General features: G+C 43.8%; 1 protein-coding gene across 11 annotated transcripts in view; it reads left to right on the plus strand.

Moving 5' to 3' along the window:
• Positions 1-2,595: 2,595 nt before the first annotated feature.
• LOC114029412 (alpha-enolase-like) overlaps positions 2,596-22,475 on the plus strand; it is a 33,974-nt gene continuing 14,094 nt past the window's right edge. For 4 of the 11 annotated variants that reach the window (XM_027843824.1, XM_027843829.1, XM_027843828.1 and 1 more), the window contains exons 1-4: positions 2,910-3,091; positions 8,564-8,657; positions 14,841-14,936; positions 22,076-22,134. In XM_027843824.1, the coding sequence (XP_027699625.1) occupies positions 8,573-8,657; positions 14,841-14,936; positions 22,076-22,134 (240 nt within the window). In that variant the 5' untranslated portion in view covers positions 2,910-3,091; positions 8,564-8,572. Of the gene's footprint in view, positions 2,682-2,909; positions 3,092-3,119; positions 3,208-6,831; positions 6,917-8,563; positions 8,744-14,840; positions 14,937-22,075; positions 22,135-22,475 lie in introns of those variants that run through there. The other 7 variants (XM_027843825.1, XM_027843836.1, XM_027843827.1 and 4 more) reach the window with 7 other exon arrangements.

Below are 22,475 nucleotides of genomic sequence, written 5' to 3' on the forward strand. Positions count from 1 at the left end.
CCACCACCTCCAGTGGGGGCAGCATGAAGTGCCCTCAAATCAACTTCATGCTTCATGATGGGAAAATAATACAAGAAGTGATTAAGCTAGATTCAGTTGAGTGGGTAATTAATTACTATAGTGGCTCATAGACAAGTGTTAACGCTGAGTGAGCTGGGAGTTTCCTATTTTACTTACTTCCTCTTGCCTGTCAGGCATTGTGGCCAGGGGAGTGGTTTCAAAGCCAGGAAGACCTGGATTCGAGTGTTACCTCTAACATGTACTAGGAGTAGGGTCCTGGGCAATGAGGCGCAGGATTGGATAGAGCTCTAGGCTTGGAGTTGGGATGAACTGAGTTCAGATCCTCCCTCAGACATTTATTAGCTGTGTAAGCTGGGCAAGTCATTTAACCTCTTTCTGCCTCAGTTTCCTCATCTACAAAATTGGCATAATAATGACACCTCCCTCACAAGGTTTTTGTGAAGATATTTACAAAGCTTTTCACAAATCTTAATAGGATATATAAATGCTACTTATTATTATTATTATTAGACCTTTCAGTGTTCCAGTCAACTCCCTAAGAATATAAATTGTTGAGAAGATGCCAACCTACATTAGTAGAGGAAGTTTCCTCAACTGGGAATATCCTGTACCAGTGAGATCAAGATCTAGGTACCTATTCTTAAGAAGGACCAGAATTTAATAACACTCTGAAGGACCAAGCTGCCTAAATTGATACAGTGCATTTTTTTTTATCCCTAAGGCAAAGAAAATAGAGATAGTAAGATGAAAGTTTTTATTTCAAAGTAAAATTACAACTGCTTGTAATTGTTTTTTTTTATATTTTATTCCCCCCAACTAAATGTAAAAACAATTTTTAACATTCATTTTTGGTTTGTTTTTTTTTAAGTTTTGAGTTCCAAATTCTACCCCTTCGTCCGTCCCCTTCCTCCTTTCTGAGACAGAAAGCAATCTGATATAGGTTACACACGTGCAATCATGTAAAACATTTCCATATTAATCATTTTGTCCAAGAAGACAAAAGAAAGAAAGAAAGAAAGAAAGGAAAAGAAAGAAAGGAAAAGAAAGGAAGGAAGGAAGGAAGGAAGGAAGGAAGGAAAGAAGGAATGAAGGAAGGAAAAGAAAGAAAAAACAAAGAGAAAGGAAGGAAGGGAGGAAGGCAGGGAGGGAAAGAGGGAAGGAAAAGAAAGAGAAAGGGAGGCAAGAAGGAAGAGAAAAAGAAAGAATGCTCCATGCTGTATACAGACAACATCAGTTCTTTCTCTGGAGGTGGACAGCATTTTTTTTTACCATGAGTCCTTTGGGATTATCTTGGACCATTACATTTCAAAGAATAGCAAAGTCATTCATACTTGATCATCCAACCCTGTTGCTGTTATTGTGTACAATGGTCTCTTGGCTCTGCTCACTTCACTCTGTATCAGTTCATGTAAGTCTTTCCAAGTTTTTTCTGAAATCATCCTGCCTGTCATTTCTAATAGCACCACAATATTCCATTACAATCATATACGACAACCTGTTCAGTCATTTTCCCAATCAACGGGCATTCCCTCAATTTCCAATTCGTAGCTACCACAAAAAAAAGCTGCTATAAATATTTTTGTCCAAATAGGTCCCTTTCCCTTTTTTAAAATATCTCTTTGGGGTGCTTGTAATTGTTGGCAATTAACATTCTCTTGTACAGACAGAAAATGTTATAGTAAAATCATTTTAAAATTTGCATCATTTGATAAGCCTGGACCTTCTAATGTTAATCTTGTTAGCTAGGTTCTAAATGTTTCCTAATTCGTGTTTTGCTCTCTAAATTAGGTGCCACAGCAGAGAACTCTGGACCTGGAGTCAGGAACACCTGACTTGAAATCGTCCCTCGTATAGTACTACCTGTGCGACTTTAGGCAAGTAATTTAACTGCCTAACTTTCTTCATCTGTTAAAGTGGGTTTAATAGCACCTACCTCCCCGGGGCTGTTGTGTGGATCAAAGGATACTTACATAAACCCTTAACGCACATTATGAATGCAGCCATTACCATCTCTCAACCCTGATGTCGAAAAATTTCCCCTTGCACAGCCCTTGGCCTTCATCTCCTTCCTCACCTCTGCCTCCTTTCTGGCTTCTCTGGCTTCCTCTAATAAAATTCACAAATAAAATTCCATTTTCTTCAGGAAGCCTTTTCCAATTCCTCTTCAGTCTAATCCCTTCCCTCTGTTGGTAATTGCCCATTTATCCTTTCTATATCTCGTTTGTACATATTGTTTACATGTTGTCACAGCGAGCTCCTAAAGAGAAAGGCTGTCTTTTGCCTTTCTTTGCACTCGTAGAGCTTAGCCCAGAGTAGGCGCTTCACAAAGGTTTACGGTCTGCCTAGCCCTGGCTGGGAGCCAAGGCTCGACAAGCTCTCCATCACTACCCATCGCCCCATCCCAGGTCAGGGATGGGGCGCGCATGCGCAATCGCCACTCACACGCTCCCCCACCCCTGCACGCGGCCCCAACCGGTTCAACGGAAATCGGGGCCGCGTGAGGGGTAGCTGAGGCGGGGGCAAAGGGGGCAGGCCAGGGGGATAGGGGCCCAGTGGGGTGGGGGAGGGAAGGGGGGGCTAGGGAAGAGGGCCGGGTTGTCGTAGGAGAGCCTTTGGACCAAAGGAGCACTCAACCCTGAAGGAATCCAGTCACTGCCAGAGTACGTGAGCTGAGCCGCCCACCCACTGAGGAGGCCGGGACGAGAGGGACTGCCCGCTCCACCAATGGGGAGGAAGGATGCAGCGGGTGGTGCCGGGGATTGGCAAATAGGCGATGGGGGGTGGTGTCTAAAAAAGTACCTCCCCCTCCGCCAAAGCCTAGACCGGAAATATGGGGGAGAGGAGGAGGAGAGGGAGGAGCCCGACGAGGAGGGCGTGGCTCGGGAAGATGGCGGGACAAAGAGGCTGGCGAGGGGCAGATTCTTTTGGGGGAGGGGAGAGAGAAGAGAGGTAAGAAGGAAAGAGAGAGAGATAGGTATGGGAGAATGAATTCGTAGTTAACGCACTTCATTCGTGTCAACCCCATCCACAGACTTTTTCCTCTGCGAAGGCGAAGAAGCCTCAAGACCAGGTAAGGAAGGCGGATCCTACCAGAGCCTTTATTAAGCGTCGACTGTGTGCCAGACTCTGCGGATGCAAAGAAAAGCAAAAACAGCCCCTGCCCTCAGGGAGCTTCCAGTCTAATGGGTGAGCCACAGTGTGTATAACCAGGTCCACACAGAGTCCGTGTCGTGTAGGAAGGAGGGAAGCTTAGAGGGGAAGGCCCACAGCCTCATTCATCTCTCATAGGGGCTTAATAAGATGATCTAGGCCTAGATCCACAGCCCTGGGACTGGAACGGTCCAAAGAAACCATAAAGCCCAACCTCCTCCTTTTCCAGTCAAGGTAACCGCAGCCCGGAAATGGAAAGTATGATTTGCTCAAGTCACCCAGCAACCTCAAAGCCATCTTGTCCGGCTTCCACATTTTAAGGAGAAGGTAATGAAGCCCAGAGAAGAGGTGGGAATTGCCCAGGGTTGCCTCTCTAACAGCCTCTTCGTTTTACAGATGAGGAATCTGAGGCTTAGCTGCAAGGGGGTGGGGGTGGGGGTGGGGAATGGGCAACAACATGCAAGGAACAGAGCTGGCATTCAAACACAGATTTTCCAATTTCGGACTCAGCTACCTTGACTCTGCCCATCACACAGATGAGGAAACTGAGACCCAGTGAAATGATTTACCCATGTCACAACAGTAATAAAGGAGAGCTAGGATCAAAGCCCAGTTTCTCTAATTCTAAAGGCAGCTTTATTTCCATTGTACTTTGCCAAGGCTTTAAGGATTTCATTTTAATTAGATTTTTTTTTAATTCCAAAAGGATGGCCTGGTTTTCCACTTTTCCCTTCAAAGAACTAGATGTTGCAGCCAATATGATCTACTTGTCCATTCACAAATACATCGTAGTTTCCTCCTGTAATTGGAATGCCTTCTTGTCTCATCTTTACTTATTGAAATCCCCAATCCTTCAAATCCTTCCATTCTTCCATTCAAATGCTGCTTATTACCATGGTGTCTTCTCTAATTGCCTTGGCAGGAAATTATCCTTCTCTCTGTTCTCAATTAATCAACAACCATTTATTAAGGACCTACCATGTGCTAGGTAAAGGAGATATAAATAAAAATGAAACAGTCTCTGCCCTCAAGGAACTTACATTCTACTGGGTTTGGGAGGGATAATTTGTTTATAGATAAGTAAATACAAGATCATCCAATGAACAAGCGACTATTAAATTTCCACTGTGTGCAGGGTACTGTGCTAGGTTCTGGGACATACTCACCCAAATGGATCTGTGACCGAATTATTAGGATGCTTTCTCAAATGATGTAGATCTTAACCCAGTCATTCCTCTTCTGGGCAGCATTTATCCACATCTTCCTGTCAGTTTGCCGCAGGTGGTTCACTTGACATTTTGGAGACCTTCCTCAGCCTCTGCTGACATTGAGAAGAGATGAGTGGACCATTCACTTGTAATCCCTCGCCTTCATCCTGTAGGCTGTGATGACAATCATCTTTTACTCCTGTTCATCAGAGTTCCTCATTGGTTATCTCTTACAGCCTGCTCAAATCCACCTTTCCATTGTTCTGTGGGAGAGATACTGGAAGACATGGACTGAACATTGACAGAATTTGCTTTTGGACTGGACCTTTAATTCCATTAGTATAGAGAATTCTCAGGAGAAAGCTCCTACCTATGCAGAAATGCGTCCTGAGGCACTGAGAGGTTCCATGATTTGCTAGGGTCATACGGTCAGTGTGTTTTTCAGGCACACTTGAACTCAGGTCTTCCTCACTCCAAAGCTGCCCGGATCAGTTTACACACCACACTATACTTGTTCTGGGGCTTGATGTAACTGGCAGAATATTGGTATTGAAAAGGCAGACCTTTGTTTCCTGGAGAATATAAAATATTAGGGTCTTTAAAGGAGCTTTCAAAGTTTATTTTCTGAAGGTAATCCAATCCATTCTTCCCCTTGACCCAGCTCATCCATTTGTATTGTTTGTGCCCAATAGACATAATGTTAGGCAAACTCTATAGGTTGTTCATCCACTTTCTTGGCATAATCTGGTCAATAGACAGCCTTCATCCACTTGCTTTCTTTGTGTGGTTTCTAACCACTGGTTGTTGAGCAGTTTACTTTCTCTTGCCGCCTAGGCCACCACGTCTGCAACATGTGACCTCTTAACCATATTTCCTTCCCTCCTTTCCAACTCTAGTTTGGAGGAAAGTAATCAATCAACACTACCTTTCCTAGTAAGGAGATGTCAGTCAAATGCCTCCTGACTCAGTTGACCATTCTTTCTGTCTTTGCCAAAAGCACTTCTCCCTAGCCCTGCCTCACTCAAATCCATTCTTTTGGATTTGTTTTAGAGTGTCTTGATTTCTCATAAAGTCACTAGCTTCCAATTGCTCTATTCTAATTTTTAAGGAAGTATTTTCTTCAGTAATCTTTTGGACTTCCTTTTCCATTTAGCCAATTTTGCTTTTTAGGGCATTCTTCTCCTCATTGACTTTTTGGACCTCTTTTGCCATTCGGGTTAGGCTATTTTTTAAGGTGTTATTTTCTTCAGTATTTTTTTGGGTCTCCTTTAGCAAGCTGTTGACTTGTTTTTCATGATTTTCTTGCATCACTCTCAGTTTTTCCTCTACTTCTCTTACTTGCTTCTCAAAATCCCTTTTGAGCTCTTCCAAGGCCTGGGACTGATTCATATTTTTCTTGGAGGCTTAGGATGTAGAAGCTTTGGCTTCATTGTCTTCTTCTGGTTGTATGTTTTGATCTTCTTTGTCACCAAAGTAAGATAATATAGTCTGACTCTTTTTGCGCTGCTTACTCATGATCCCGGCCAATTACTTAAGTTTTAAACTCTTTGTTAAAGTAAAAGTCTGCTTCCAATGTGAAGAGTGTACTGTCCCAGGCTTCGGGGGTTTGTACAGCTGTTTTCACAGGTACTTCTAGGGACCTGTAAATTTTCATTTCTTACAAGGTGGTATGATAAGGGGCGAGGTGTTTCCTCTCCACAGCCACAACAAGCTTCACCACACCAGCATTCCTCCTAGCCCCAGAACTGCCCCTCAGAACTGTGACCCAGATCCAAGCACGGGCAAAGCAAGAGATTCCTGCCTCAGCACTGGCAAAGAGATCCTTGCAATCCTCCTCTGATCAGCCACTGGATTTCCCCTCAGTCTGTGGGCTGGAAGTTCAGGAAACAGTTGCTGCCCCAGGCCATGCTGGAGACTTGGGCTGAAACCTAGCTCCTCTCTCACCGCAGTCACAGACTTTTCCCACTCACCTTCCACGTTGTTTTTGGCATTCATGGGTTGAGAAGTCTGGAAACCGCCACAACTGCCCGAGATTCAGTCCTCTGAGGCCTGCTCCAGGGTCGCTGTGGCCTGCGCGCCCACGCCAAACTGAGCTCCTCTCCCCGCCTGGTGTGATATACCTTTCATATCAACCATCCAGGCTGCCTTTGGCAGGAAATTTGTTTCACTCTGTCTTTTTGTGGGTTCTGCTGCTTTAGAATTTGTTTAGAGCCCTTTTTTTAGGTATTTGTAGGGCTTTGGGAGAGAGCTCAAGACAGTCACTGCTTTCCCTCCGCCATCTTGGCTCTGCCCCCCCCCCACTCAAATCCAATTCAGAATGAAGGACAAATGGATAGAGCTCCAGCCCTGGAGTCAGAAGGACCTGAGTTCAAATCTGGCCTCAGACACTTGACACGTACCAGCTGTGTGACCCTGGGCAAGTCACTTAACCTCGATTGCCTAACCAAAAAAAAAAAAAAGAAGAAGAAGAAGGAGAATGAAGGACTAACACCGCCAACAACAACTCTCTCTTCTGCTCCATCTTCCACTATTTGAATGTAAGCTTCTTGAGGTCAGGGACTGTCTTTCTTGTTTCCGCTCATACGCCAATGCTTAGCACAGTGCCTACCACAAAATGCTTAGTAAACACTCTTTCGTTCATTCATTCTAGGCTGGGGGGAGCAACCTGAGCAAAAGCAGGAAGAGGAGAGAGAAGGTTGTGTGTGAGGCAATCAAGACTAATTTGACAGGACCGTCACGTGAAGGGGAGCACTGTATAATAAGGCTGACTCGGGGGATTGGAGCCCGCCTGTGAGAGGCTTTCGGTGCCAAAGAGAGAAGCCATGTTCAATCCTAGAGGTGCAATATTGAGCAGAAGGGTCACGTGGTCAGGCCTGCACTTGAGGCCTGTCATTTTGATGGTCATGTGGCTTGGAGTTAGGAAAGACTAGATGCAGGGAGATCAGTTACAGAACTTTCAAGCAAGAGGCGATGAGGGCCTGGACTAGAGTGGTTGTCCAAGTAGAAAAAAGAGATCTTGAGGAGGAGGAACTGACCAGACTTGTTGTTGTTGGTCCTTCGTTCTCAGAGAGGACCGTGACATCAGGAAGGTGATGCCATGACCTGCAAGTGAATTGGATTTAAGTGAGGTAGGGCTGTGCAAAGTCACCAGCCTCACTTTCTCCTCTGGAGCCATCTGGGTCCAGTGGTAAGATAGAGGTTAGGATGACTGGCGATGGCCCCCTGCCAGACTTAGCAAGTGATTGGATATGTTGGAGGGAGGTGAGGTTAGGATATTGGATATCCTATTGGATAGGTTAGAGAGAAGAGTTGAAGATTAATCCAAGGTTTTGAACCTGAGTGACTAGAGGAATAGGGGTACCTTCTGCTTAACCCCTGCCTACCTTTCCAGTCTTCTTACATCTTATATTCACCCCTTCTAATATATCCTACAACCCAGTGACACTGGCCTCCTTGCTATACCTCTTTCAAGACCCTCCATCTCCCAACTCTGGGCATTTTCACTGGCTATCCCTTAGACCTGTATTGCTCTACCATCATCTCTGCCTTCTGGCTTTCCTAGTCCCCCTTGATTCTAATTCCTTCCCTCTATTTATTTTCTACAGGAAGCCTTTCCCAACCCCTCTTAATTTTGGTGCCTTCCCTCTGTTAATTATTTCCTATTCTGTGTATAGCTTGTTTGTACATAGTTGTTTACATGTTATCTCCCCCGTTAGATTGTGAGGTTTTTGAGGGTGGGGATTTTTGCCTTTCTTTGCATCTCCAGCACTTAGCACAGTGCCTGTCACGTCGTAGGCACTTAATAAATAGAGGCACGATGCTAGTTGGCTGACTATTAACCCTTAACAGAAGTAGAGAAGTTGGGGGAGGGGTGGGTTTTGGCCAAAAGATGAGTCCTGTTTTGGATGTAAAATTGAGATGCCAGTGAATCAGCTGGGAGGAGATGTTAAGCGGGTGCAGTACTTGGTTTGTCTTACACGGGGATCTCACCATATCCAGCCTTATATCAGAGATATTTGTATGTGTGTTTTGTCTCTCCTACACTCCTTTTCAGGAAGAACTTTGTCTTATATAAATTTGTATACCACATAGCGCCTTAAGTAAAGCTGACCCCCAAATATTTGTTGGACAAATGAATAAATGTAGATGGTACATGCTAAAACATTCATCTTTATTCCTCACAGGATTTCGCCATGTCTATTATCAAGATCCATGCCAGGGAGATCTTCGACTCTCGTGGAAACCCCACAGTTGAGGTTGATCTCCACACTCATAAAGGTGCATGCCCCCTTTGCCTTCCTGGTCCCCAGACCCTCTTCTAGATACGTTAACATTGGCACAGAATGGCTCCTAGGGACAAAGAGGTGAGACGGAAAGATCAAATCAAGACCTTCTACCTCAAAAATGTCTCCAAGGTGCAAATTCACTTATTTGTTGCCCAGTGGGGCCTTCATTTGCTTGGTTGGTAGATAACCTGGTGTTCCCCAGTGATCAAACAAGCAAGTGTTCTGGACACTGTGGAGAAACCCTTTTATTCAAAGTAGATAGATATGGACAGGAGTTGTGAGAATGCCAGCTGGATTGTGCTTTGTCTGACTAGCAGGAAAAAAGGAAAATCCTGGATAAGTACAAGGCCAAATGTGTAGTGTATGTTCACTTCCATATTTTCTAACTGCCATCAAAGATCTGATTTTATCGGCATGGGTGCCTCCTTCTCTGAGGCAGATCATAATCCAGAGTAGGTGATATTCATGAGTTGTTATGGCCAAAATAATTCATCACCTAGTGCCAGCTTTGTAGCAAGGAGCTGATTGCTCAGTGCACCTGATTGTGGGTCCACTCCCAGCTCTTCTCAGTGTGGTAGTGCTTTGTAGAGCTTATATCCTGCTGACATAGCCTTTAAGAAACCAGGGATCCCCCTGCGCCAGTGTGAGGCATCTGAGTAGATACAGTCCCTTTGTAACCAGAGAGTAGGAACACAGAGGTATGACAAAACAACTCTGGAAACCTTATATGGCCACTGCCATTCTTTTCAGGAAGCAGGAGGGGAAGTGTTTTGTGGTGTTCCTGGCAAACAGTAGGGTTGGGGATTCTTAAGGAGATCCCTTTTGTTAATTCAAAGAGATTTCTCCCCCTTTTTGTAGTCCCTTGTGTCTTAGTTTACAGCTGCCTCCTGAACTGTTTTATACATGAAAAATTAAAGGGAAATGGTCTCCAGGCTGAGTGATACTAGTGGTACTGAGGATACTGCTTCCTGGGGAGAGCTGAGTCTGTCCCACTGTGAGTTCTGCCTTGACTAGTGAAACCCTTTAGCCTGTCAGAGATGGTGTAGAGGGAATTCATGAATCAGATGGTGGGGTCGGACTGAATGTCTTTCTAACTCTAGGGTTCTATAAGCCTCCCTTTCTTCTCCCTACCTCTTTCCCTCCTGCTTACCAAAAAAGAGTCCTTAAATCTGTGCCTTTCACTGACATGAGAGTCTGTCTTCTGCTACTTCATCATGATTGCTTTCAGGGTTAAGCCAGCTTCCTAAAGTAGGTACTCTCAAAGAGTCAATCCTTCTGGGTACATGCCTTCTATCACTCCCTTCATGATGTGAGACTCTACTGTTTGGTCAGAGTATGAAACTGGCCCAGCAGAAATTAATAGAATTTTTTTTTAATAACCAAGAGGTCTAGAGATGAAAGTAGGAGGGGACTAAAGGGAGAATGTTTTAAGGAAGCTGGGTTAGTCTCATACTGGAATGGCATCTCTAAAGACCTCCCCCCCACCTTGAATTCTGTGAACTATGTTGACATTGCCTCTCGACACAGGCTAGCTGGTGACCTGGCTCTTAGGCAGTTATAGGGGTTTTGCTGCTCACTGTCTGCAGAGGGAGTTCCCATGCCAGGTTTTGCCTTCGCTAATGAAGTCCTGGGTCCAGACCAAAAAAAAAGACAAAAAAATTGTTCTCTAATAAAAATTTTCCATATATAGAGTAAACCCAAGCTCCTTTCCCAAGAGCATATATTATAAAGGTGAATGTAACAGAGGAAGAATCCACATAGCCTGTCCAAAATTGGAATAGGGTATGTTGTTAGTGTATGGTCATTGGAAGTATCCAAGCAAAGCCTCGGTGAAGGGGAAGGAGCATGCATTTATTAAGCACCTACTACATACTAAACATTGTGTGAAGCACTTGACAAATATTATCTCATTTGAACCTCACTACAACCCTGGGAGGGAGATGCTGTATTATGATCCCCAAACTGAGGTAGACAAAAGTTAAATGAGTTGCCCAGAGACACACAGCTAGGAAGTATCTTCAGCTGAATGTAAACTCAGAAATTCCTGACTCCAAGCCCGGAGCTCTACTCACCACACCACCAGCTGCCTCAGCCTTCGTGATCACCTCTCCAAGTGTATCGTAGAGAGTATTTCTCCTTACAGTGTGGAAGCTTAGACTAAATGACCCCGTAAGTCCCAACTGTGTGATTCACTTATAAAGGGGGCCTTGGAGGAAAATCTTAGAGCCACATGCCTGTAGAATGAGGCTTTTTGCTCACAGGGGAACAGCAAATACTATCCTCATTGAAGAGACTTTACCCTTTCTTCCTTATTATCTTTCTTCGGAACCCATCAAGCTCCCTCTGTAGTTCCCTCTTACTGTGTGGTGGTGGTTTTTAAATCTCCATGTTCATTATTCCCTGTAAAATAGGGCCTTGAAGAGATTCTCATCAGCGAAAACTCTATGCCAAATAATATAAACTTAAATCTCACAAAGAGCCCAAAGACTGCGTGACAGCAGAACTGAGGGTATTTTACCTGACACCCCCAGAAGCTTCTCAGCTAGTAGTAAAACAGTTCAACAGCCTTGCAGTCAGCACTCTTCCAGGGTGCGAGGGGGGAGTTAGATTCCATTACTTTTTCCTCCTAACTTGGGCCATATATGACTCACAGAATCTCCTGTTTGGAAAGGAACTTGGAGGCCAAACCGTACTTGAACAAGAATATACCCTTCTGTACATTCACATTTATCACTTCCTCACTTCTTAAACTGTGGTCGAGACCCACATGGGTTGCAACCACAGTTTAAGAAGTGCAGGAAGGGGTCAAGAGTAGAAAAAGTTTAAGAAGCCCTGCTTTAGACAACTCTTCTTTTCCCTCCTCATTGGAATTATTTCCCTCTTGTATCTCCATTCAGAATGTCATTCTTTAGAAATTCCCATTTCTTCCAGACCTAAACTTACATCCACTATAGAATTTAAGTCATGGATTCCTTTTTTTTCCTTTTCTCTTTGGTGAGGCAGTCGAGATTAAGTGACTTGTCCAGTATCACACAGCTACTGTCAAGTGTCTGAGGCCGGATTTGAATTCAGGTCCTCCTGACTCCAAGGCTGGAGTTCTATCCACTGTGCCACCTAGCTGCCCTAGTCATGGATTCCTACCACGTTTTCTCTGAACCCATGGAAATCTGTTCTCCCAGAATCTAGGGAGTATGACAGATTATGTCCAGGTTTTTCCTATTACATATTCCAAAATGTCATGTTCACTTCTTCCCAAATTTCCAGTCATTTCCACTCCAGCAGTTTTTCCTCATTAGTGAGAATCATATCCAAAATAGAAGTTTCCCTCCTTCATTCCTCTGCTCTTTGAAGATAGAATTGTCATTAAGTGATTCAAGAAGTTATTAAGTGATTCAAGAAATTATTAAGCTGTCCTGTTGTGGTCAAAGAGAATTTCCAGCAGAAATCTAGACCAGTACTTAATATGTCATCCCTCCATGCTAGGTTTATAATCATTTTCCTAATTTCCTCATGTATTTCTTCCATCCTCCAGCAGTCTGAAATATACTATGATGTCTATTGTTTCTTTCTGCCTCTTGTCCTTCACCCAGGTGACCTCCCCCAGGCTCTGCCCTCCTCCTTATTATTGGATTTCCCTTCATTAGTATATCCTTTTAACATATGCCAACCCCATTCCCTTTTGCCTATCATGATTTCTTTTGAATAAGGTATCCTCTTTCAAAACTAATTCAAGTCATGTATCTCATCCTACCAAGGTTCAGTAATAGCTCTGAAGTCTGCATACATCATGGTCTCTAAATCACCTAACTCACTACTCATACTTTGTGCATTTAAACATGTATAAATAACTGGAACCATGGTTTTTACTGGTGGCTTTTTTCTTCCGTTTTGTCTCCTGTGATTTCTGAGTGTCTGCTGCTCTTCTCTTTATAGTATGCTCCTTCTAGATGGTGCTATCTTGGTGGGTTTTCATAAGCAGTTTAACTCCCTCCTTTTTCCTTTTCAATTTGAAGCCCTTTTGTAATTAAATGTGCAAGGCCCGACCCAAATATATTCTTACCAGCCTTTAAGTATATTCCACCTCTGTGTAACAGCATGTTATTTCAGTATTTTAAACTGTGCTGCAGAAATCCTAATCCCATTTTTAGATACTGTTTTATTGATCTGTTCACTTTCCAGTCCAAGAACAAGAATGGGAATTCCCTCTATAATTGCCCCAATTATTGCCCCATCATATCTCCACTGGAGGGGGAAAACTCAACCTTATGAGTCATTAAATTCCATAATTGCTAGGAAGTTCATAGATTTAGAGCCAAGAGGTTAAGTTAGAGATTATCCAGTCTGCTCCTTCGTTTGTGGGGGAAACAAGCTCATAGAGGTTAAGTGACTTGCCCAAGGTCACCCAAGCATCAATTTTCAGAGCCAGTATCTGAACCCAGGTCCTCTAACTCCAAATCCAATGGTCTTTACCCTGCACCATCCTGCCTGATTGAGTCAGAAATGTGATGTGGCATCAAAAAACAAAAAAACAAAACTGGTGTTATTTTATGCAGCATTAAGAGAGACATGATATGCAGAACAAAGGAGAGAGGGATCCTCAGTGCTCAGCTCAGTCCCTGGCACATCCATAGTATCAAATGACTTAACGGTCAACTTTAAAGCGCTGTATAAATACTACCTATCGAGTAATAGTAGTAGGCGAGTAATAAGTGCTCATTAACATGCTGTTAACTTGACTTTTAGTTCTGCTGTACCAAGCCCTGGGCAAGTCACAAACTAGATTTAGTTCTTGGGTCCACGTTTTGAGAAAAGCCACATAGAAAAGCTGGAACATATCCAGAAGAAGGCAACTAGCATGGTGAGAAAACTCCAGAGAGCACAATTAGAGAATCAGTTGAAGGGACCTATGGGATGTTTAGCCAGTGAAGCAGAAGGCTCTGGGAACCAGGACACTCCATTCAAATATTTGAAGCACCGGCAGGTGGAAGGGAGGCTGGGCTCTTTCTGCTTGGCTCTCGTGGGTAGAACTAGAAACCACGGGTGGAAGTTTTAAGCTTGGCGTGAGGACAAACTCCTGACCATTGGAGCATCCCAAAAGTGGAATGGATTTCCTTGGGAAGTAATGTGTAATTTCTCACTGGAGGCCTTCAGACAGAGACTGGTTGGCCACTCACTGCTGGTAATATTTTTTGCCGCCCTCCTTCCCATTACCATTCCCAAAGCCGTGGAATAACTTAAACTTGAATTTATCAAAGTCCTTTATCGACACATAGCACTAGTTAAAATGTGTAGGAGATGGGTTTATTGTGTGTATATAGTCTTCAGTCCTTCCATTAATATCTGAGCGCCAGACACTGTGTTCATGAAGTCACTTTCTCCTGTCCTCTCCATTCCCTAAAGTCGCTCAATGTCCCTCCTGGATTTCATACCTTAATTCTTTATCCATATTCCCTAGTAATTAACATGCATCAGCATTGCCGCCGTTGCCTGACCTCTGCCCCTCTCTCTCTTCCAAAACTAGCTTCGTGGGAATGCCAGACGCACGCTTGCCCCTCCTGTATGTTTGGGATCTGTTCCTCTTCCAACTTTATCCATAACCACAATGCTTCCTGATTACTTCTAGTCCAGTTCTGACAACATTAATCCTTAGCTTGTGATCCAAGCAGGAGTTGAAGGGAGGGGGGCAAAATAGCAGACCTCAAAGCTTCCCTTTAGCCCTTACCTGCCTTAATTGACTTTGTCCTGGGACCTGAGCCAGCTCCTATTCAGGCTAGATCATTCCAGCCCTTAGCCAGTTTAATCCTTTGGCCACCACGACATTGTAGGAGGAATTCTTGTTCAGATTGGTTGGAACAGAGGATATCTAAGCTCCCTTCTAACTCTTCGAATCACGAGATCTGCCTCTCAAACTTATGTCTATTGCTCTGTGTTCTGCCTTTCAGAGCCCAGCAGAACCACCCCAACCCCTCCTCCACGTAGCATTCCTTCAGTACTATTGCACCTTTCGCTAGACCAAATATCATTATAGGGCATGGCTTCTAGGCCACTCACCATCCTTTTTGCTCTTGCCCTGTGAGTGGGAGAGGAAATTACCCACATGGGGTTTTGATGTCTGTGCTAGCTGACCTCACTTTTTCATTTATTACTCTGTTCTGTTCTTTTCCTTCTCATCCAGGTGTCTTCCGAGCTGCGGTGCCCAGTGGTGCTTCTACTGGTATCTATGAAGCCTTAGAACTCCGAGACAATGATAAGAGCTACCTCCTAGGGAAAGGTAAAAGATTGGCAGCATCCTTTCCCCTTGTAGGAGGCATCTTAAACTATGAAATCAGGTGCTCTTCCTCCAGCTTCTATAGTTTTCCACCTGTTATTTATTTGTGGTTGTATTTGAGAAGGAGTCTCTAACCCCAGGCATTTACTCCTGATGGCAAACATATATATGTCATTAGACTTGGTAGGAAAATCACATTTCTTAGCTTTTCCTGCTTCTCTTTGCTTATGATTTCAGAATCTTCAGGTGTTTTGCAGCACATTGCTATTGCAGTATATAGCACTTAAGGAGCGGGGAAGCAGCAGGTAGTGCAGAGTATGGGGTTGCAATCCCAGGTTTGGCACAGCCTGAACCTGAGCAAGGTCCCTTCAGTTTCCACAAATGATGCAGTCCAATTCCCTGCTAGTCCCTACATTCATAGGATTGCTTTTAGAAAAGTGCCCCACAGATTGTAGAGTGCTACATGGATTGAGTTGTTAATGTTCATGAAATACTGGGTTAGACAGATAAAGGCAGCACAGGGGTGTGTGTTTGTGAGGCCATTGATTAGATTCTGCAAAATCCGGTCACACTTTTCATTTCAGCCATCTCCTCTGTGCAGAACACTTCCTGAACTTCTCTTGGGGTCTTCTTCCAATTATTCTTCTGACAAGACATCCATGGGCTATGGCTGTGTGTTATTGGTATAGTTTTTCATAGATCTTCAAAATTACTACCTATGCTAGAAATGGATTCAGTTAATGAGAATCATAACCAACATTTACATAGCACTTCAGGTCTCACTGGGTGCTTTACAAATACCTCATTTTATCCTCACAGCAACTTTGAGAGGTAACTGTTGCTATCGTCCTCATTTTATAGTTGAAACTAGGGCAAAACAATTAAACCTGCCCAGGGTCACAGAGCTAATAAGTGTCCAAGGCAGGATTTGAATTCAAATCTTCCTGCCTCTGGGCCCAGTGTTCTAATCACTTCATCACCTTGGGATGTGGTCAGGCAGTAAGTGCTTCTGTCTTTCCAGGGTCAGTAACCACTCCCTACTGAGACAGTGTCACTTACATATTTGAAAGATGCTCTGGGGCATCTAGGTGGCGCAGTGGATAGAGCACCGGCCCTGAAGTCAGGAGTACCTGAGTTCAAATCCGGCCTCAGACCAAACACTTGACACTTACTAGCTGTGTGACCCTGGGCAAGTCACTTAACCCCAATTGCCTAAGGGGGGAAAAAAAAGATGCTCTGAAAATCAACAAACATTTTTATTAAGCATGTACTATGTGAAGGACACTTTGGTAGGCCCCTGAAATATAAAAACACAAATGGCTCCTATTCTCAAGAAGCTTACATTCTACTGACTCTTCATCTCAGACGTCTTTAGATCATAAGTTTCCGATCACTCTAGCTTAGATGTCTTCAGGATTACATGACGTCCGGGGATAGAGCACTGAACTTTGAGTCATGAAGGCCTGAATCAAAATCCTGCCTCCACCACCTACTGTGTGACCCTGGGAAAATCACTTCAGCTCTCTGAGCCTCATCCATAAAATGAAAGCATTGAATACAAAAATACCTTTTGGTTTTAAATCTATTATCGCATCATTTAAACATCTTCCCAAACACAATGATGTCATCAAGGGAGACCAGTATACTGTTCATATTGTATGCCACTTGTTCCGCAAGCAGATGATGTGGAAATCCCTTGCATGTGCTCAAATTTGTAGGCACATAATAGCTAACATTTATGTGATGCTTTAAATAAGGTACTTTGCCTAGATGATCTCCTTTGAACTTCTTCACAGCTATAGGAAGTGAGTTCTATTATTATCCCCATTTTACAGAGGAGGAAACATAAGGCTGGTGACTTGTCCAGGGTCACACAAGAGATTTCTGAGTCTTCCTGACTCCAAGTCTAGCCCTCTATTCCCTGCACCACTGAGCTGCCTGTGATAATGTTTCCTGCGCAGGCCTGACATTGAGAGCCACTGACTGCCAGCCATTTTGGCCTCATAGGATGGCATACTAATCCACCTTATTTCACGTATTAACCGTCTGGCAGTTTTCTTAGTCTTCTTTCCTACCAGAACCATGAGCAGTGCCTAAGGTTTACAAGACTGAATAACAGTGCGGTTGACAACTCTTTCCAGCCTTCCATAGTAAGCCTACTGCCTCAGAGAGGGTCATTTGTCAACACTATTCTCAGACTGCTCAGCAGTAAACAAGGTCGTGTGTGTATTTAATTCACCAAATGTATTCAAGGTACTGGCCATACCGAAACAAAAACGAAACAGTCCCTGCCTTCAAAGAGCTTACATTCTGTTAGAAGATACACCCTGTTCAGAGATAAGTAAATACCAGGTGTACATAGTAACTTCAAGAGGGAGAGAGCATGGACCAGGAGCAGCTTCCTGTGTAGGAGATGATCCCTGAGCTGTGCTTGGAAGGAAGCTGGGGTTTTAAGAGGCAGAAGTGAGACAGGAGTGCATTTCAGATGTGGAGGACACGAGCCCAGAGGTGGTTATGGCTGAATGCCATATATGGGGAACACTTAGACGCCGGTCTGATTGGAAAAGTGCACGAAAACACAGGAGACCTATAGGGGATTTTCTTCCTCAGGTGACCTTTGTGTCCCTAGAGCCCTAGGGAGTCTTCCTACGAAAACCTCTAGAGCCACCCAATGATGCCAAGGGCTCTAGGAGTGGCCTTGAAGTTTGGCATGACAGAAAACTTCCATGCATTCTGCCAGCGCTCCCTTCCTTTTCTTAGAGATTTTTGGCTACTGGGTTCTGCTTGCTGGCCGCTGTAGCTGGTGAAAGCTTGAAAGAGATTTGAATTTGTTCCAGTGAAAGCAGAAACCCCAGGCATAGTATAGTCATGTTGGCCATTTTCTTAGAAAAATCAGATGTGTTATTACATACTTCTGTTGTGGTAAGTACCCTTTACTGAAGCTGTGGAGACCTAGTCCTCTCACAAGGAATACACCTGGACATACAGGCTACCAGTTTGACTTGCCATGACTCCAGACAGTCACCTGGCAGGTTCACTCAAGCACAGCCAAATCTTCTTTCCTCTTAGTCTTGATCAGCATTTTAGCTTGTGGTCCTCTGAGTCCTGGAGGAATGGAGGCAGAGGCCTTGCTGCTAGTCCTTTCACTGAGTATCTTGTAGCCAACGCTGAGGTTGGGCAGGAAGACGTAGGTGCAGATCTCACTTGTGACATTTGTTAGCTGTTTCTTCATCTGTAAAAGGATATAATAATGTTAATAGCAACTACTTGTCAGTCAGTGGACATTAATTGAGGGGCTACCTAGTAGGTTCCAAAAGTGGATAATATTGTCCTCTGGAGGGGCACTGGAACCATCTAAGGAGGGGGTAGTAGCCTCAGATGCAATTGAGGGGTGTTCAAAAAAAATAAGGGGGCAATGGAAGCATATGGAAAGAAGAGAAGATAAGGAAATTTTGAAAAACTGTTCGTATGTGTTTCATCTGTTGTGTAACAGAGTTAAAGTAGTAGTGGTTACATTATTTTCCAAATAAACACATAAAATGCAAGTTATAACCTATCAGTGGTCAAGTCCGACAACAGGTCTTAACCAGCAAGTGTTAGCAGGTGATCCTGTCATGCATTTTCAGGAAGTGCAGCATGCCTTAGACAGAATGTGTATGTCTAAGGAGTTGTTTACAGTACAATACTGTACAGTTAAGTGATGCAATATTGTGTCATCAAAATTTCAATGCAGGAAAAAACCAACAAATTTATAATAAATTATTAAATTTAAGATGCATCTTTTTTTTAAAAAGGATTTTATATTTTTTTAAATGATGCAAATTAAAAAAAAAACACACATTAAAGGGTTAAAGAAAGATTTCCAGAGGGGCACTGAGTAAATTTTTTCTAAAAGGGGCTGGTAGGCCAAATAAGTTTGGAAACCTCTGGCCTACTACTGCACTGTGCTAAGCACTGGGGATACAAGGAAAGGCAAAAGACAGCCCTCAAGGAGCTCCCAATCTAATGGGGAAGACAGCATGCAAGCCACTGTGTACAAACAGCATCCATACAGGAGAAATAGGAAATCCTTAAAAGAGAGAAGGCAATAGAATTAGAGAGACTGGGAAAGGGTTTCTGTGGAGGGTGAGATTTTAGTTGAGACTTGAAGGAAGCCAGTAGGTAGAGATGAGGAAGGGGAGCATTCCAGGCATGGGAGCAGCCAGAGAAAATCCCCAGAGCCAGGAGGTGGAGGGCTTATTTCATGGAACAGTCAGGAGGCCATAGTCACCGGATCAAAGGGTATGTGTGGGGGAGTCATGTGTAAGACTGGAAAGGTGGGAGGCACTAGGTTATGGAGGGCTTCAAATGCCAGGCAGAGGATTTTATATTTGATCCTGGAGGTGACAGGGAACATCTGGAGTTTGAGTAAGCAGGTGACATGTTGTAAAACTCCAATGAAATGATGTATGTCCAGCATTTAGCAAACCCTCACATGTAAACACCAACTTTTAGGATGGTTCCCACAGCTGTCCGCGAAATTGGAGCTTCTGTGATGCTGAATTAATTGTCTTTTTGGTTGCTCAGAAGTCATGTCCAGAGAGCACAAAATCAGATCAGCAAAATAGCAAATGAACAGGGTAGAATCACAAGAAAACCAAAAAAATAAAGAATTGTGAAAATTGACTGCACAGTGAGATGTTACCAAAACCAGAACATAAAAGAAATACAGAAATACCTTAAAAATGTAAAAGAGCCAGACTACAAGAAGACCAGATAAAGCTCTTAAATAATCCAATGTCAACAATAGAAATGGAACTAGCTGAGAAAGAAGGCAAGTGTCCATCCTGCCCACAGTGGTAGCAGATGGGCGGGGATAGTTTAGTTGATGTCCTCAGTCCCTCCGCCCGAGCCTCCCCAATCCCAGCAGAAGAAGGATTCTCAGCATTCTGGAATGCAGCTTTCACAACTGGGACTGGCTTAGCCAGATTATCCTTCACACTAGTCCCTAGCACCTGAGATGCTGGCACGGGGTCCTTTTGGGCTAATTTGCCTTTCTTCTGACAGCTCTCTCTCTCCTGGCTTATCTTCTCTGGCAAATTTTATTGTGAATAACTGGGAAGTCCTGCTTTTCAGACAGCTGTAATTGTCATTAAATAGAGTTATACCAAGATTCTTTTGAGCGCTTGAGCAAGCCGAATGTGTTTTGTGTGCCCTAAGATTACTGTACCTTTAATCACCACTTTCTGCAATAAATTTGTACATGGCTGAAAATGTTTTCTTCTTTCTCTTTGGTATGCAACATCAGAGCCTCAGTAGTCTCTATAAAAGTGATCCAGAGTCTGCCATCATTCCATGCTTTGGGGCATCTCAGGGGCTCAGAGGAGGGCTAAGGGTTTTATGTGGTGGGGCAAGATCTCACCTGGTTTACTAGGAAGCTAGGAGTTGCCAGCATAGAAGGTTACAAACACAGAAGATGTAAGAAAAAAGGGAGAAAGTGCCAGGTAGGAGAAGGGAGCATGGCTAGAACGTATAGAAACCATCACAAAAAAAAAAAATACTAGTCCCCCAAAACCAGAGACACATTCTTACTACCATAGACTCCTCAGTAGATCAGCCTAACAATCCACATTGGAAAAACTAAATGGATGAAAAATGCCTGTTCAGACTATGACTTGCAATTGGAAGGACAAGTTCAATGGCAGTACTCTTCTAGGGATAATGGGTGGCTAGAAATCATGGAACACCATGGTTTCCAAAGAATTGAAATTGCATTTGACCCCAAGTTCAGAGGAAAGGCTGTGTAGCTTATTGCCAGTGAAGCCCTGCATACAAGCGGCATGACAGATACCATCCAGGGAATTTGTGATCAGAAAAGGCCAGTTGTGTGGCAAAAATGAAAAAAGCTGGACATCCTGGCTGTGTTAGCCTCCGCCAAGAAGGCAGCTGCCCAAATTAAAAAGTGAACTGTTGTTCAAGGAAGAGTGGGAGGGGCAGTTAGGTGGTGCAGTGGATGGAGCATGGGCCCTGAAGTCAGGAGGACCTGAGTTCAAATCTGGCCTCAGACCAAACACTTGACACTTACTAGCTGTGTGACCCTGGGCAAGTCACTTAACCCCAATTGCCTTTAAAAAAAAAAAAAAAAGAGTGGGAGTACATAGAGATCGCCCTAGCCTTTGCCTGGAGACTTTTAATAAGGCATAGCCTGCTCTGTCCTGAAGCTGCCCAGACCACTTCCGTATATCTCGAATAGTTACCTCCCCTAGATTTGCCTCTCTGTTCTGTCTCTGGGCCCAGGCAGAACTAAACTCACTTCCCCTGTACACGACAACATTTTGGATTCTTGAGGACAGCTAGTATGCCTCTTTTTCCACCTCTTTCTCCGAACTGAACTTCGCTGGACTGTGCAGACAGATAGGACATTGGTAGAGATGAGCTAGGGAGCCATGGGAGAAGATTTTTGCCTCCACAGACCTACTGAATCACAGGTAGAGCGGAAGCAAAGTCTGGTCAGGCCCCTGGGTTAGAAGGGATTTGATGATTTAGCCTTCAGGCCTAGAGAAACTATGGCTTGAGTATTTCAGCCCTTCCTCCTCCAGGAATAATAGTCTGATTGTGTCAAACACCTGTGAGCCTTGCCCCGGGTGCCTAAACTGCCCCTATTCCAATTGATAATGGTGGTGCTTGGGTTCCCTTTAGACCCCTGAACATCTTTTCTTTTCACTGTTTCTCCATTGCTTTGTGCCCTGTACAATGTCTCCTGAACATGATTTCTTTAACTTTCACTATTTTTCTTTCTCTGGCAACATCCACTCTGCTCAGGTGTCTCCAGAATCATTAAATATGCTAATGAGTTCCTGACAACTACCTGGACCCAGCTTAGGGAATGGTTTTTGTAGTTTATGTGGAAATGGTGTTTCCAGGAAACCTTTTTGGAAATTAACCTGCCAAAAGGCATTCCAAGAACATGGCCGTCTGTTGGTTTTAACCCCCTAGCCTCATGAGGCAAAATCACCCAGATTAGGCAAGAAAGCCCGAAAGATCTAGTGAGGAAAGAGGCAGGAATTTCACGGTCATTAAATAGCTTGCATACTTGTGTTCCATTCAACTCTAGAACTCCCTTTGGAACAACTACATGTTGATGTCAATTTCCTCCTTTTCAGGTGTCTCAAAAGCTATTGAGCATATCAACCACACTATTGCCCCAGCACTGATTAACAAGGTAGGAGCCTTTCTTATTTTAACTAATACATAATAATGTAATTAATTGGATTAGTCCAAATCCCTGTCGTTTTTCTTCCTTGCTTAAAAAAAAAAAGCTGGAAAAATTAGCAGATTTTGAATTCCTGGGATTGATTTAGCCCACTCTGACTTAGGTCTTTTTAGTAGGTTGAAAGGGGAGAATCTCTGAAAAAAGCTGATACTAATGTCTGAGTGACCTGTGTATCCATCTTCCTTCCCAAGACTTTGAGCATCAGTTGAAATTATAGGGAGGGGGGGAGCTATGAAAGTCTCTCTCTCTCTCTCTCTCTCTCTCTCTCTCTCTCTCTCTCTCTCTCTCTC

The sequence above is a fragment of the Vombatus ursinus genome, unplaced genomic scaffold (assembly GCF_900497805.2).
Source record: "Vombatus ursinus unplaced genomic scaffold, bare-nosed wombat genome assembly UNPS02014932.1, whole genome shotgun sequence".
Taxonomy (NCBI): domain Eukaryota; kingdom Metazoa; phylum Chordata; class Mammalia; order Diprotodontia; family Vombatidae; genus Vombatus; species Vombatus ursinus.